The 14,326-nt window shown below is 33.7% G+C and overlaps 2 protein-coding genes and 1 pseudogene across 2 annotated transcripts in view; 2 read left to right on the forward strand and 1 right to left on the reverse strand.

Annotated features, from left to right (window-relative positions):
* LOC144955922 (uncharacterized) overlaps positions 1-505 on the reverse strand; it is a 1,539-nt pseudogene extending 1,034 nt beyond the window's left edge.
* Positions 1-4,131, forward strand: part of LOC144956141 (uncharacterized) — a 22,740-nt gene extending 18,609 nt beyond the window's left edge. The window contains exons 6-7 of the mRNA XM_078886523.1: positions 1,279-1,413; positions 2,159-4,131. Of these exons, the coding sequence (XP_078742649.1) occupies positions 1,279-1,413; positions 2,159-2,285 (262 nt within the window). The 3' untranslated portion in view covers positions 2,286-4,131. The remainder of the gene's footprint in view (positions 1-1,278; positions 1,414-2,158) is intronic.
* The window catches only part of LOC144956140 (uncharacterized), a 97,394-nt gene that overhangs the window by 64,546 nt on the left and 18,522 nt on the right, over positions 1-14,326 (forward strand). The gene's annotated exons all lie outside the window — the stretch shown is intronic.

Raw genomic sequence — 14,326 nt, forward strand, 5'->3', positions numbered from 1 at the left:
TTATTATTATTATTATTATTATTATTATTATTACTATTATTATTATTATTATTATTATTATTATTATTACTATTATCCTTGATTCCCAGTTAGTCAGACGATTGCTTTGAGTCTCTCAGTTCCAAATGTCCACGAGAAGATCCATTATTTTACTGATAAGATGCGGCTATGTGGTCTAGTGGTATGACACTCGCTTTTGGATCGGAAGGTCCCGGGTTCGAGTCTCGCGCTCGGAGCATAGTTGATTCCTTGGAAAAGAATCTTTACTCACTTTCTCTCACCGTACTCAGGTGCAAAATGAGTACCTGGCCGTTAACAGCGTTGTCCTTGTCCGAAAAATTGTAATCTCGCCTAACAGGCGGGGCGTCCCGTCCTACATGTTAAATGTTGCTGTTGACCAGGAACCCCTTGTAAAGCACTATGAGCACAGTTAGTGGATATTGCGCTATATAAAGCTTAAAGCTCAATTTTACTGATTCGATTACGCGATGCCATTTAAAATCATTCTTATTCTTTGAAAGAATAACAGCTAACTTCTATATTAAAGATGGGGGTCCCGATAGCTCATTTGATAGAGCACTCGCTTCACATGCAAAGGGACAGAGATCGATCCCGCGTGCAGTCGAGATTTTTTCCTGACCCCCCCCCCCCCTTCTGTTCACCCAGCGGTGAATGGGTAGCTGAGTCTGTTTGATTTGGCGAAACGTAATTAGCGATAGACTAGCGTCCTATCAAAAGGATAGCAAGCCATTGCTATTGTCCGTTTCATGCTATAGAAACCGGGATAAACTTCGACTCCATGGGCCGAATGGCTCTGAACGACATTTATATTAAAGATAAAATGTTAAATCCACGATTTTTGTTCTTTAAAACTTGGATCAAGCAACATGGAGGCATATTATTGCAATGTATCGCAAGTTGAGAGTATTTATATTACAACAATGAGCCCATATAACAATTGTGACCCGTCGTCTCAAAACGGTATTATGTCGGAACGAACCAGATGCTTAAAAGCCGAATTTACTGTGAAACTGGTCAAAAATATAAATTGTTGGCATTAGCACCCTAAAATATGGTTGCCGTTCTCCTCAATAACTCAAATAATCTCAACGCAAGTATGATATTTCTGGCTATAAATTCAATTTTCAACATATTAACCAACCCGACTTAATACTGTTTTCAGACGAAGGGTCACAATTTTGGTTATCAGACCTGCAAATAAGTAGGTGCACGTCAACAAAGAGCAATGACAAAGATTTTTTTAAAAATTCTCCTCAGGGTATGGGACCCACTCCACCGTCGTCCATTTGGAGAAAAGAGTCAGTCCAGGAATTCTTCTAGAGTACAGCCCATTGGCGAGGCATCAGGCAGGAGCGAAAGCGCCAACCAGATGAAAGAGGAAATGCTGGCACGGTAAGTTTCATTTGTAAAATAATTTCAGAAAATGAAGTGAGTACTTACTACACCTTGGGGTGCCCAACACGAGCCACGAGTCTTCGCCATTCTGTCCTGTCCATAAGCGTACACAGCTCCCGGGTGTTGTCCATTCCTGTGTCATCTAGCAGACAGTCAATGTAGGTTTTATTCTGTCTGCCTCTTCTTCTGGTTCTCTCAGGTGATTCCCATAGCACAAGACTGCTTGCAATGTCCTCCTTGTGTCTCCAGCAATGCCCCGTAAGTCTCAGTCTTCTCTTTAGTATCTTCGAGGTCACTGGGGGGAGGTCACTGTAAGTGAGTAGAAAAGTGCCAGAAGATCAAATCAACTGGCCTCATGTCTCGTCCTACATGTTACGTGTTGCTGTTGATCAGGGAGTCCCTTCCCCACGCCCGACCCCGTAAAGCGCTTTGAGCACGTTGAGTGGATATTGCGCTATATATAAAGCCTCGAGTTAAGTTAGATGTCAACTCGATAGATAACGATACAATTCGTTCTTTTCGCATCATAATACAAGAATTACTAACGTCTGTGGTGAATAATAGTTTAGCTGTCAGGGAATCAAAGGGCTCGAGCTTCAAGCTTCGAGCTTCGTGCGAGGAAAGCTTTTTTGGGTATTTTTCCTCTAATGATTAGATGGATGTTTTAATAGATAACAGGCTGCTTCTTTATTCCCAAAACATCCTTGTTATCGTTTTCCCTCAATGTTTATCCATGTTCCAGCTATGACGCTCTGTCTACATTCCAAATGGCCAAGAAAACTGCTGAAATCCTCAAGTCAAACGCTGTGGAGAAGAGTCCGTTCAAGAGGAACCACAAGAAGAAGAAGCACATCTTCATTGCCGAGTAATGAAGCTCAAACAAGCACATACACCATCCACTGATTATGTGGATTATTTTAACGTGTTGAGGAGTATAATCTAAATTATATAGCACAAACATTTAAGATTTGGGGTCTGAAGTCTAAAACAACTAATGGAAAAGGGATCACGCTGATTATACAATGTTACATAGTAATTCTACGCATCATAACTACAAAATTTTACGTGATGAATGCGAATACACTCAGTGACAAATTATTTAATCCTGTCACTTTTTTGTCATAGAAAAGACGTTTATATTTATACGAACCTCTTCATTGCTTAATAATGAAACTTAACTATCAGTCTACAGATTATGTGTACTGTCTTATGTATTTGAGGAGTATCATCTATAAATAGCACAATGATTTAAGATATGTGTACTGTCTTATGTATTTGAGGAGTATCATCTATAAATAGCACAATGATTTAAGATATGTGTACTGTCTTATGTATTTGAGGAGTATCATCTATAAATAGCACAATGATTTAAGATATGTGGACTGTCTTATGTATTTGAGGAGTATCATCTAAATAGCACAATGATTTAAGATATGAAAACTGTCTTATGTATTTGAGGAGTATCATCTAAATAGCACAATGATTTAAGATATGAAAACTGTCTTATGTATTTGAGGAGTATCATCTAAATAGCACAATGATTTAAGATATGAAAACTGAAATAAAATATAGTCAAGTCATTTTTTTTTTTTTTTTGTAAAAAAAATAAATTTATATTAAATTCGTCATTGCTGAGTAATGAAGCTCAACTCACTGAACCCTAACACCGACTATATCCGTAGTTTACCCGGGTTACTTTTAACTTTTACCCCATGCCCATTTATTACATTTTTATGAGACAAATTATAGGTGTAGTAACAAAGCTATTGTTTTTAATTTTTGCATGTTAATGGTAGTTGAATAAAACTATCTATGCACATGCTTTAATACAATTTTTGATACAATTTTTTTTCCATTTTTGAAAAGTAGCAAAAATCTCTAGGATTGAATGAGTTAAACATCAGTCTCATGCTTATGTGAATTAGCTTACGCGTTTGAGGAGTATCATCTAAATATCTCAAACATTTAAGATTTGAGGTCTGCTGTGATTATTTAATCTTGTCATTTTTTCGTTATAAAAAAAAATCAAGATGGGCATATTTTTTGACGTTTTTTCTATGCATGAGATACATGAGAATTGTGTATTGGACTAAAGGAAAAAACAGATTCAACATGAAAGTTGTATGAGAAACATGTTATTCTTTTAGTTGAACTTTCAAAATCATGAGACAAATTTGAATTCTGACAATTGTTTCACTTTAAATATCATGAAAGACCTTTTTTATGATTTTAAATAAATACGAGACTCAAAATTATTTTAGGGAATTCATAAAAATGAATATAATAGCTTAAAAATTAATGAATACCAACGAACCAAAAAAAAAAATGCAACATTTCGGCTTCCAATGCCTTCCTGAGCTGATAACCAAAAGAAAACAGTACAAACAGACAGACGACAGAAGAGTATTAGGACGTATTGCCAAGTCAAAATGTTGGATATTTGATCGTGTCCGTAGAATCATTTGCACTGTTATATTTTTGTTTTAAGCTTCTTTATTATTCGGATTCATCTTTTTTTTAAAGAGTTTTTATTGTAATGAACCAGAAGTAACAAAAGATTACAAAATAATTCCGATTTATCCCAATACAAAATTAGAACTTACTTCAACTCATAGGCAAATAGATATGTATCAATTTGACATTATTGGAAAGCACCAAATTCCTACAGATTGCAGCTAGATAGATATCTATTATTGGTTGTAAAGAGAAGCACAAGATAATGAAGAATAATAGATCTGTTCAGTATTTTACACGAGTTATCTCAGATTGTTGAGTGTAAAGAGAAACAAGAGAATGAAAAATAATAGATCTATTTAGTATTTTTCACGAGTTATCTCTGATTCAATAACCAAATATTCTTTACCGTCTCCAGCCTATATTAGGTAATACATATATATATTTTTTAAAAATCTTCTACGCTATTACTTTCGCCTATGGCATGAGAATTCCAATGAGGTATTGACTCAAATTTTAATCAAGAGTTTTGGTGCGTAGGGGGATGTGATAGGAAATGAGTCTAAATATACATTTTGTCAATTTAAATTTCACTGATCAAAACAGCCTTGTTGCATGATTTTTCCTTAATGTTTTACACACATAAGTATCGATAATTCATTGTTTCCTCAAAAAAAACTATGCAAATATTCCTGCTTGAATCTCTTAAAATATATAACAAGAAGAACACGGAATAAAAGCTTGAATTAAATTCGCAAAGACATATAGTGTAGACGTTTCGGGTTTCTCCTTTGTCAACAAAACACGATGAATTAAACACTAAATTAATACGATAAACAAAACACCTGCGCTGTGTGGCCTTGTGCAAGTCAACTCGCTCTATCTCAATTTGCACGCCGCACTGCGGCTAACGCCTGGGTTATTCCAGTTTTCCCTTGGAATAGTCCCTATAGACAAATTTTCCCTATGGGATGAACAAAGGGAATTTTATTTTATCATTTTATTTATTAAACTGTTGATGTTTTGATACTGTTGGTGATATGACTATAACATAATGTGATAATTTGTACTTTTCTTGTCGCTATCAATGGGATTGTCAGTTATAAGGTTCTTGGTCAATAATGTTGACATTATAATATTATTAATATTATGGTCATCACTATATTCAGCAAGACTAAATATTCAGCCCACCAGATTGTGAACATCGTAAATCGTCTTTTAAAACAAGCTAATTGAAAATGGATTACCCTGATTATACAATGTTAAATTAGTAATTCCACGCATCATAACTACAAAATTGTACGTGATGAATGCGAATACACTCAGTGACAAATTATTTGATGTTATGAATGCGAAGACACTCGGTGACTATTACTAGAATTCGGCGGTTTGGCTTCTTGCTCTATAAGTGACTTTTATTGAATTCCACACAATTAGATTTTTTTTAAAATATCAAATTAAGAAATTAAGGAGCAGGCACCGGTGTAAGATAAAGAACTGAACAAGTGTGTATGAAAGGTCCCAGACAAAGCAAGAAAGAATAATACAAGAAAAAAAGATCCCCCCCCCCCCCCAAAAAAAAAAAATAAGTCGACCTCGACTGGGGATCGAACTTCATGACTGACCGGCAATCAGAAGGTCTGAGGTTCGATCCCCAGTCGAGGTCGACTGATTCTTTGGGATGTTTTTTTTCTTGTATATTTCTTTCTTGCTTTGTCTGGCACCTTTCATACCCACTTGTTCATTTCTTTATCTTACACCGGTGCCTGCTCCTTAATTTAATTTTCTTAATTTGATATTTTAAAAATCTAATTGTGTGGAATTCAATAAAAGTCACTTATAGAGCAAGAAGCCAAACCGCCGAATTCTAATATTAGTGACCGAGTGTATACGCATTCATAACATTACATACTTTGTCACTGAGTGTATTCACATTCATCACTCAATTTCTTCAATTAGATTTTAAATTTAGTGCGCCATGTTTTGCTATAGAAAAAAAAACTTACTTAGAATGGTTTCGTGAAGCATTTGTGTTTCGAATTATCAGTGATGCTAAATCATTAGAAATAAAAACAATTAAACTATCAAAGAAATTGAAGACCAAAGTATGTAGTACTCTAAAAACATTGTTTTTAATTTAACTCTCTCCTTACCAGCCATTTTCAGGATTTCCCCCAAAACTTCACACCCAACTAACACAAAAATATAATTTTTTTATCACTCAAACTCAATAGCATGGCAGTAAGTTCTTGCGATAAATAATTTCTTTAGCTAAACATACTCTGCAACACACTATTCATTTTCTTTCAATTTTATGATGTACAAGAGAAATTTGAATAAGAAAAATGTTGGTTGTTTCGTAACAACGAATGTGACGATTTTCCTATAGTTGGTAAGGAGGGGGTTAGGGGAAAACTCTCAGATCTGGAACTCGCGAAGTCCCAAGTTTGAGAGTAATAAACAAATTGATTATATAAAAGCTTTAAAAAAGAACAAAATACCAAACACCGAACGTTTCGGGCTCAAAACCCTTCTTCAGTCAACAACAATAAAACAATAAAGACACAAATACAATACTAAATTCCAAATAGTTTGAGAGGTTTGTTTTGTTTTGTTTTTTGCCGAGATGAGTGTCAACTTTAAGTCAACTTTATTATATTGATAATAGCCAATAGGTTTCAACAGTCGTGAAGTCAATTCCCTTGTAATGACGCATAGTAACTTAGTAACTGGTTCTAAACTATCGGAACAATGGCGGACGCCCTTATGAAATACTTCTCCGACGAGCATAAAAGTGCATCCAGAGGAGAAAAATATTAAAATCTGATCATGTTTTGACTTACATATACATTCTGATCACATGACATATGAAAAAGTTCTAGCCAGCATGAAGAATAAAAAGTACTGATTGTCTTTATTTAGAACCAAGCTTCTGGTTGCTGGGCGGACGTGGCATCAGACCGTTGAATCCTATTGATAACCTACTACTATTATAAACTAAGACTTTTCAGTCTGCATATATTATAACAATGTTATGCTGTTAATATACTGTATTATATTATTCTATTATTGTTTCATGTCAATAGTTTTTCGTTTTACTTTTGGTGGTTTTAGATCAGTCTGTGTTGAGGTGATACACGGATTGTTGAAATAAATAATACTATAAGGACATTTCATATCGTTTTGTTTTGTTTGTTTGTTTGTTTGTTTTTGTTTTGTTTTTTGTTTTGTTTTTTGTTGTTTTTTTTTTTTGTTTGTTTTTTGTTTTTTTTTGGGGGGGGGGGGGTTGGGTTTTCTTTGGGTTTGCTTTTTTTTTTGTTGTTTTTGTTTTTGGGTTTGTTTGTTTTTGGTTGTTTTATTTTATTTTTTTTTTTTTGGGGGGGGGGGGGGGACCAATAGCTCAGTTGATAGATCACTTGCTTCACACTCAAAAGGATTGAGATCGATCCCGAGGTTGGATTTTTTTTTATATCTGACCCTCTCCCTGTCCACCCAGCAAGTGATGGGGTAGCTGGATCTTTTAGATCTGGCGGAAAGTACTATCGAAAGAAAGCGAGATATAAATTCCGTCTCCACGGGCCTAATGCCTCATTTTTTAAAATATATATTATAAAACTCTTTGAGGTTTCATTTTTCGACCTTTCGTTAAGTCAAGGAGACCCTTTAAATTTCAATTTTGAAGTAGCACGTTATCAATGCAGTCTGAGAATAATTGATCTAATTCGCCATATTATTTGGTTAAAAATTGGTAACCAATTGTTGAAACTGCTGAGATTGTTAACACGTATATATATATATATATATATATATATATATATATATATATATATATATATATATATATATATATATATATATAATATATATGCAAGTGGGTACTTGATAATTTAAATATTTAATGTATATCTTTGTTGTCCCTTTATAGGAGTATATAATATCATGTGACCCAGAGGTACATATTAGCAGGTCTGATCACCGGCCGCATATTGAATATTGTTTTTACCGTTACACTTTCTATATTGTTTAATAAACAATCAATCTCAAATATGTGGTTAAAATTATCAGAAATATTTAATCTGTTATATTCTGAACATGTTTAGTTTTACTCTTTTGCTTTATATTTCTATGTTTATATACACACATTTTTATATAAATATTACATTCATTTTCATTATTATATTAATCCTCTCCTTATCACTCATTAAAAAATCGTCACATTCGTTACGATACAAATCAACAATTTGGCCATTCTAATTTATTTTGTATATCCCAGAATTTAAAGAAAAGTTTTTCGGCTTAGCTATAAAAACTTGACATTGTGTTAAGAGACGAGACGTGGGAAGGAAATTATTGGATATACAATTAGCGGGAAAGAGAAAAAAGGGACGCCCAAAGACTAGATGGTTGGATAGGGTATATTATAGCGATATGAAAAAACTGGGCCTGGAGGAGGATCATGCTATGAACCGAGATGCATGGAGATGTGGGCATTCAGTATGGCCACCCTGCAAAATGCGGGATAATCTGAAAGAAGAAGAAGGAGAAGAAGAAGGAGGAGGAGGAGGAGGAGGAGGAGGAGGAGGAGGAGGAGGAGGAGGAGGAGGAGAAGAAGAGAAGAAGAAGAAGAAGAAGAAGAGAAGAAGAAGAAGGAGAAGGAGAAGGAGAAGGAGGAGGAGGAGGAGGAGGAGGAGGAGAGGAGGAGGAGCAGGAGGAGCAGGAGGAGGAGGAGGAGAAGAAGAAGAAGAAGAAGAAGAAGAAGAAGAAGAAGAAGAAGAAGAAGAAGAAGAAGAAAAAGACGATGAAGTGTTATAGAGCTTATTTAGCTGAACAATATTATGTATAGAATGTACTTGTTGCTTTTCTGTTCGGGTAAGAAAAATTCATATTTCGTCATCTTTCAATAAAATACATCTAGATCAAACTTCTTTTTAAAGAATCAGGTTTTTAGTGAAATTTACGCTTGATAATCTGACGTCACAAAATATTATTGTAAACATGATAATATCATTACGCGTTACTATTTACGGAGAGGGGTGAGATAATTGATTATTATAAATATTCTAAATGTATCTTCTCTAGCGGGAATCCTTTGATCGTGAGCGGAAACAGATTCCAGATCTTTTTTTTCCCCACTATCTCATATTTTTTTATCACTCCTGGTGCTGCATTGACCAAAAATGTCGCAAGCGCCGTTTGGCAACTTAATAATCAAACTTTCAACTCAAGAGTTGTGTTCTGTTTTTTTGTTTTTTGTTTTTGTTTTTGTTTTGTTTTGGGGTTTTTTTTTTGGGGGGGGGTTGCTGTTTTTTTTTGTTGTTTTTTTTGTTTTTTTTTTTTTTTTTTGTTTTTTTTTTTTTTTTTTTTTGTGTTTTGATTTGTTTTGTTTTGTTTTTTTTTATTGTTTTTTTTTGTTTTGTTTGTTTTTTGTTTTGTTTATTTGGGGGGGGGGTGGCAATAGTTAATCAAGACTTAAAAAGAAATCATCATAAAATATGATTGACAGAACAACGATCAGGTAAAGCATTTTGAAAATTTAAAACAAAATCAAATTAATTGAATTGCAGATATTCATTTTCATGGTTTCTATCAGTCTTAGGATAATCATTTCAGGTTTTTATCAGTCTTTATATCTATATTCATTTTCACAGTTTTCATGTGTTTACAGCTATTCGTTTTCATGAAATTTACTTTGTTATGTTCAGCGTTTTTATCACTCCTTAGGCATTCATTTAAAGCGTTCTTCTATGTCTTTAGACATTCATTTTCAGGGTTTTATCAGTCTTTAGATATTCGTTTTCAGGGTTTTTATCAGTCTTTTGATATTCGTTTTAAGGGGTTTTTTCAGTCTTTATATATTAATTTTAAAAGTTTTATTTGTCTTTAGATATTCATTTTAATGGGTTTTTTTCAGTCTTTAGATATTCATTTTAATGGTTTAATCAGTCTTTAGATATTCATTTTAATGGTTTAATCAGTCTTTAGATATTCATTTTAATGGTTTAATCAGTCTTTAGATATTCATTTTAATGGTTTAATCAGTCTTTAGATATTCATTTTAATGGTTTAATCAGTCTTTAGATATTCATTTTAATGGTTTAATCAGTCTTTAGATATTCATTTTAGTGGTTTAATCAGTCTTTAGATATTCATTTTAATGGTTTAATCAGTCTTTAGATATTCATTTTAGTGGTTTAATCAGTCTTTAGATATTCATTTTAATGGTTTAATCAGTCTTTAGATATTCATTTTAATGGTTTAATCAGTCTTTAGATATTCATTTTAATGGTTTAATCAGTCTTTAGATATTCATTTTAATGGTTTAATCAGTCTTTAGATATTCATTTTAATGGTTTAATCAGTCTTTAGATATTCATTTTAATGGTTTAATCAGTCTTTAGATATTCATTTTAATGGTTTAATCAGTCTTTAGATATTCATTTTAATGGTTTAATCAGTCTTTAGATATTCATTTTAATGGTTTAATCAGTCTTTAGATATTCATTTTAATGGTTTAATCAGTCTTTAGATATTCATTTTCCTGTTTTGTTTCAGTCTTTAGATATTCATTTTCCTGTTTTGTTTCAGTCTTTAAAAACTCTATTTTCAGGAATTGAATCAGTCTGCACATATTCAATTTCAAGATTTTCAACCGTCTTTAGCTATTCATTTTAAGGTTTTGATTTGTCTTTACCTATTTATGTTTAGGGTTTTTATCAGTTGTTAGATATTTATTTTCAAGGGGGGTGGGGGGTTAAATTGTAATACTAGATTGACAAGTAGGATTATTTACGACAAAGCGTTGACACATTTATCAGTCATAACTTAACTAAACTAGCCTTATGGCCCATCTAGACGCTCAGTAAATTCAGCATTGACCGGAAGAATAACCTGCCTTGTTCTACGAACATTTCGTAGAAATACGAATTTTTGGGTCCTAATTGACAATTATATAAAGATCTTGAATTCAATAAACTTCTTGAAAACAAAGTTATGTTGTCAATGCTAGTATAGAAAGGAGTTTAAAGCATTATTTTAATGTATTTAAACACAAATTGGTAATTATTAAAAAGTATTTATAACGTATATTATGTTATTATCCTTGAAAAATACGGATTTTTCCAATTTCAAGTAAGCAGGTCTGCCTGACGGATAGCTCAAAACTGTGGGCGAAGTGACAACAACTCATAAAAACTGAGCGTGTGACGTCATGACAGTTTTCATTCAGAAATCAGTTAATTTCTTCGTTTACACGCTCAGTTTTCATGAGTAAGTGTAATTTCGCCTACAGTTTCCGGATATCCGTCAGACCGTGGATGAATTAACTGAACGTCAAGATTGGCCTTTAGGCATTGCACATAATCTATCCGTCCAATAACTGCTTTAAGAACATCATTATTATTTATTGTAAAATTATCTTAATTGTTGTAATAATAAACGAAATAAATTTCCTTCTCGAGTGTTTCTGATGTTTGCAAATTCTAAAAATAAAGACTGCAATTTGAAATTGTTACTTTCTTACTACTACTATCAATGTTATCTTCAAAACTTTTGAATCTAATAAAAGTCAAAATTAAAAATTAAAAAAATTATCATCGTTGGTATTTCTGAAATTTATCTTTTATTACTGAGTGGGGTTCTAGACCTACCAGAGTGGACAGGGTGGCACTTGCTGTATCTTCTATACACCTATATTATCTGTTTTCCAACTTGCCTCCTGCTGGGTGGAGTTCCTGACCTCCCATAGTGGGCAGGGAGGTACTTGCTGCATCTTCTATCCGCCTATTTCTGTTTTCCAACTTGCCTCCTGTCTTTGTCTTGGAATGAGATTACTTGGTTTTGTCCTTTCCGTGGACGGGGTCCTTGACTGGGATGTTGAGAGATGTTATTATTTTTGTTGTGAATCATCTCTCTGTTATGTATTGTTATATTTCTCTCTCTCTCTCTCTCTCTCTCTCTCTCTCTCTCTCTCTCTCTCTCTCTCTCTCTCTCTCTCTCTCTCTATCTATCTATCTATCTATCTATCTATCTATTATCTATCTCTCACACACACAGTCTCTCTCTCCCTCTCTCTTTCTCTTCCTCCCTCTCTCTCTCTCTCTCTCTCTCGCTCTCTCTCTCTCTCTCTCTCTCTCTCTATATATATATATATATATATATATATATATGTATATATATATATATATATCCCTCTCTCTTTCTCTCTCTATCTCTTAGAAGTTTATAAGGTGATTTTGAAAAAAAAACAAAACAAAACAATTCAGACTTTTCTCATATGCAGTTTGTAGTTTAGAAGAAACGGTATCCAGCAGACAACTTTGAGTACTTTCTATAGATAGAACGAAGATGACGTCACTCAGGTCTTTGTTATTGTTTTTTGCCATCCACGTTTATGAGTCATTCTTACTAAACTGTATTATCCAAACTATAAAAGTTCATAGTTTCACGTAATTTTGTGTGTTTGTCCGTTATACTTCCGGATGCCAATCTTGTGATCTTCTTAGCCAATCGCATACTCTCTGTATTCCAGCCAAAGCAATGGTCCGTCCAAATCCTCACAGTTTTCACTATGCAGTTATCAAATTTCACAGAATTGGATTCAATAGTCTGGTGTCACGTCGCCCAGCAACAGCGGCCATCGTGGTTCTAAACAAAGAAAATCGCTACTTTTTATTCTTCATGCTGGTTAGAACTTTTCATATGTCTTGTGATCAGAATGTGTAAAAGTCAAAACATGATCAGATTTTTAATGGGTGTTTTTCCCTCTGGATACGCTTTTATGCTCGTCGGAGAGATATTTCATAAGGGCGTCCGCCATTGTTCCGATAGTTTAGAGCCAGTTACTAAGTTACCATACGTCATTACGAGGGAAGTGACGGTACGACTGTTGGAGCGTATTGTGCAATGTTATTGAATGAATGAATTTGACGTTATCCAGCATTTTGCTATTGCTTTAGATCGCCAATTGGGCGAGTAGTTCCCAGTAAAATATTATCAATCAGATTATGAACGTTTAAGGTTACAAGTTTGTGCGTCGGTACATTTCATCTGGCGAGCAGATGTTGCTAGTATTTAATCTAATCGCATTAAAAGCAAGACACAAGAACTCAGGAACAAATTTACGAAATTTGTTGTTTGTCTGCTGTTTTTTTACGTGGTTTTATTGAAAATTAAAATCTCATTGCAAAGAAAAAACTAAAGCATGAGTATTAAAAGAAAATAAATTGTTTATAAATAGAAAATAAAATGCAAAAATCCCATAATATATTAAAGGAGAAAGCGGACTACGATTCTAAAGATTTGAAAAAAAAGTAATCCGACTGGTAATCAGAAGGTCTTAGGTTCGATCCCTAGTCGAGGTCGACTGATTGTTTTGGGGTGGTTTTTTTCTTGTATTTGTCTATCTTGCTTTGTCTGGCATTTTCATACACACTTGTTCAGTTCTTTATCTTACAACGTGCCTGGTCCTTAATTTCTTAATTTGATAATATCAACAAGCTCAAATCGCTTAATCTAAATTAAATATAAATATTGCTGCTAGAATCTTCAATTTGATATACGAAAACAGATAAATTGGACGTTTCGGGTTTCCCCTTTTTCAACAAAACAGAATGAATGAAACACTACCACAATGCCACTACAACATTATCTCATTCGTCTGTAGCGTTTCATTCATTCTGTTTTGTTGATAAGAGGAAACACGAAACGTCCATTTTATCTGTTTTTGTATATTAAATTGAAGCTTACATTCAATTTCACTTTGTTATTTAATCAAAATTCAGAACGGTATTATATCGAAGTGGATTACATAATATATACCAAAAGTTAAATTTATGGTCAAAACCTGAGAATTGGACGAGAATCTAATTTTTTAAATACAAACAAAACACTAAAATTTCTCATTTTAATCATTTTTACTTTATAATCGGCTTTTAGTTCTCTTATTTTACCCCAACATATAACGTTTTAGGCCGTTAAAAAAATTGAGCTTTTATACAGCGCTATATCCACTAAACGTGCTCATAGCGCTTTATAAGGGGTTCCTTGCCAACAGCAACGCTTAACATGAAGGGCGGGACATGACACCTGTGAGGCGATATTACATTTTTTTCCGGACAGCATGTACTCATTTCACACAGAGTACGGTGACAGAATGTGAGTAAAAAGCCTTTTCCGAGGACTCAACTATGTCGATGCTCGAACCCACGACCTTTCAATCCGAAAGCGAGTGTCATACCATTTGACCACATAGCCGCACCGTTTGGGGTACATAAATGTGAATCTCTTTCTAAAATAGTATAAGGTAATTCTTTTCGACTTAGTTTTACCATTGGGCATAGGTTTGGTCTATTGAGAGTTTTAAACGTTGGCAACGATACAAATGAATAATATCTCGAATTCGTTCTGTTTATCGGCATTTCTACTTCAGTCCTTTTCCGTTTAATCTGATTTGACTGTA

This window comes from Berghia stephanieae, chromosome 10, assembly GCF_034508935.2.
Source record: "Berghia stephanieae isolate SIO BIC M18660-M18661 chromosome 10, UCSD_Bste_1.3, whole genome shotgun sequence".
In the NCBI taxonomy this organism is placed as follows: domain Eukaryota; kingdom Metazoa; phylum Mollusca; class Gastropoda; order Nudibranchia; family Aeolidiidae; genus Berghia; species Berghia stephanieae.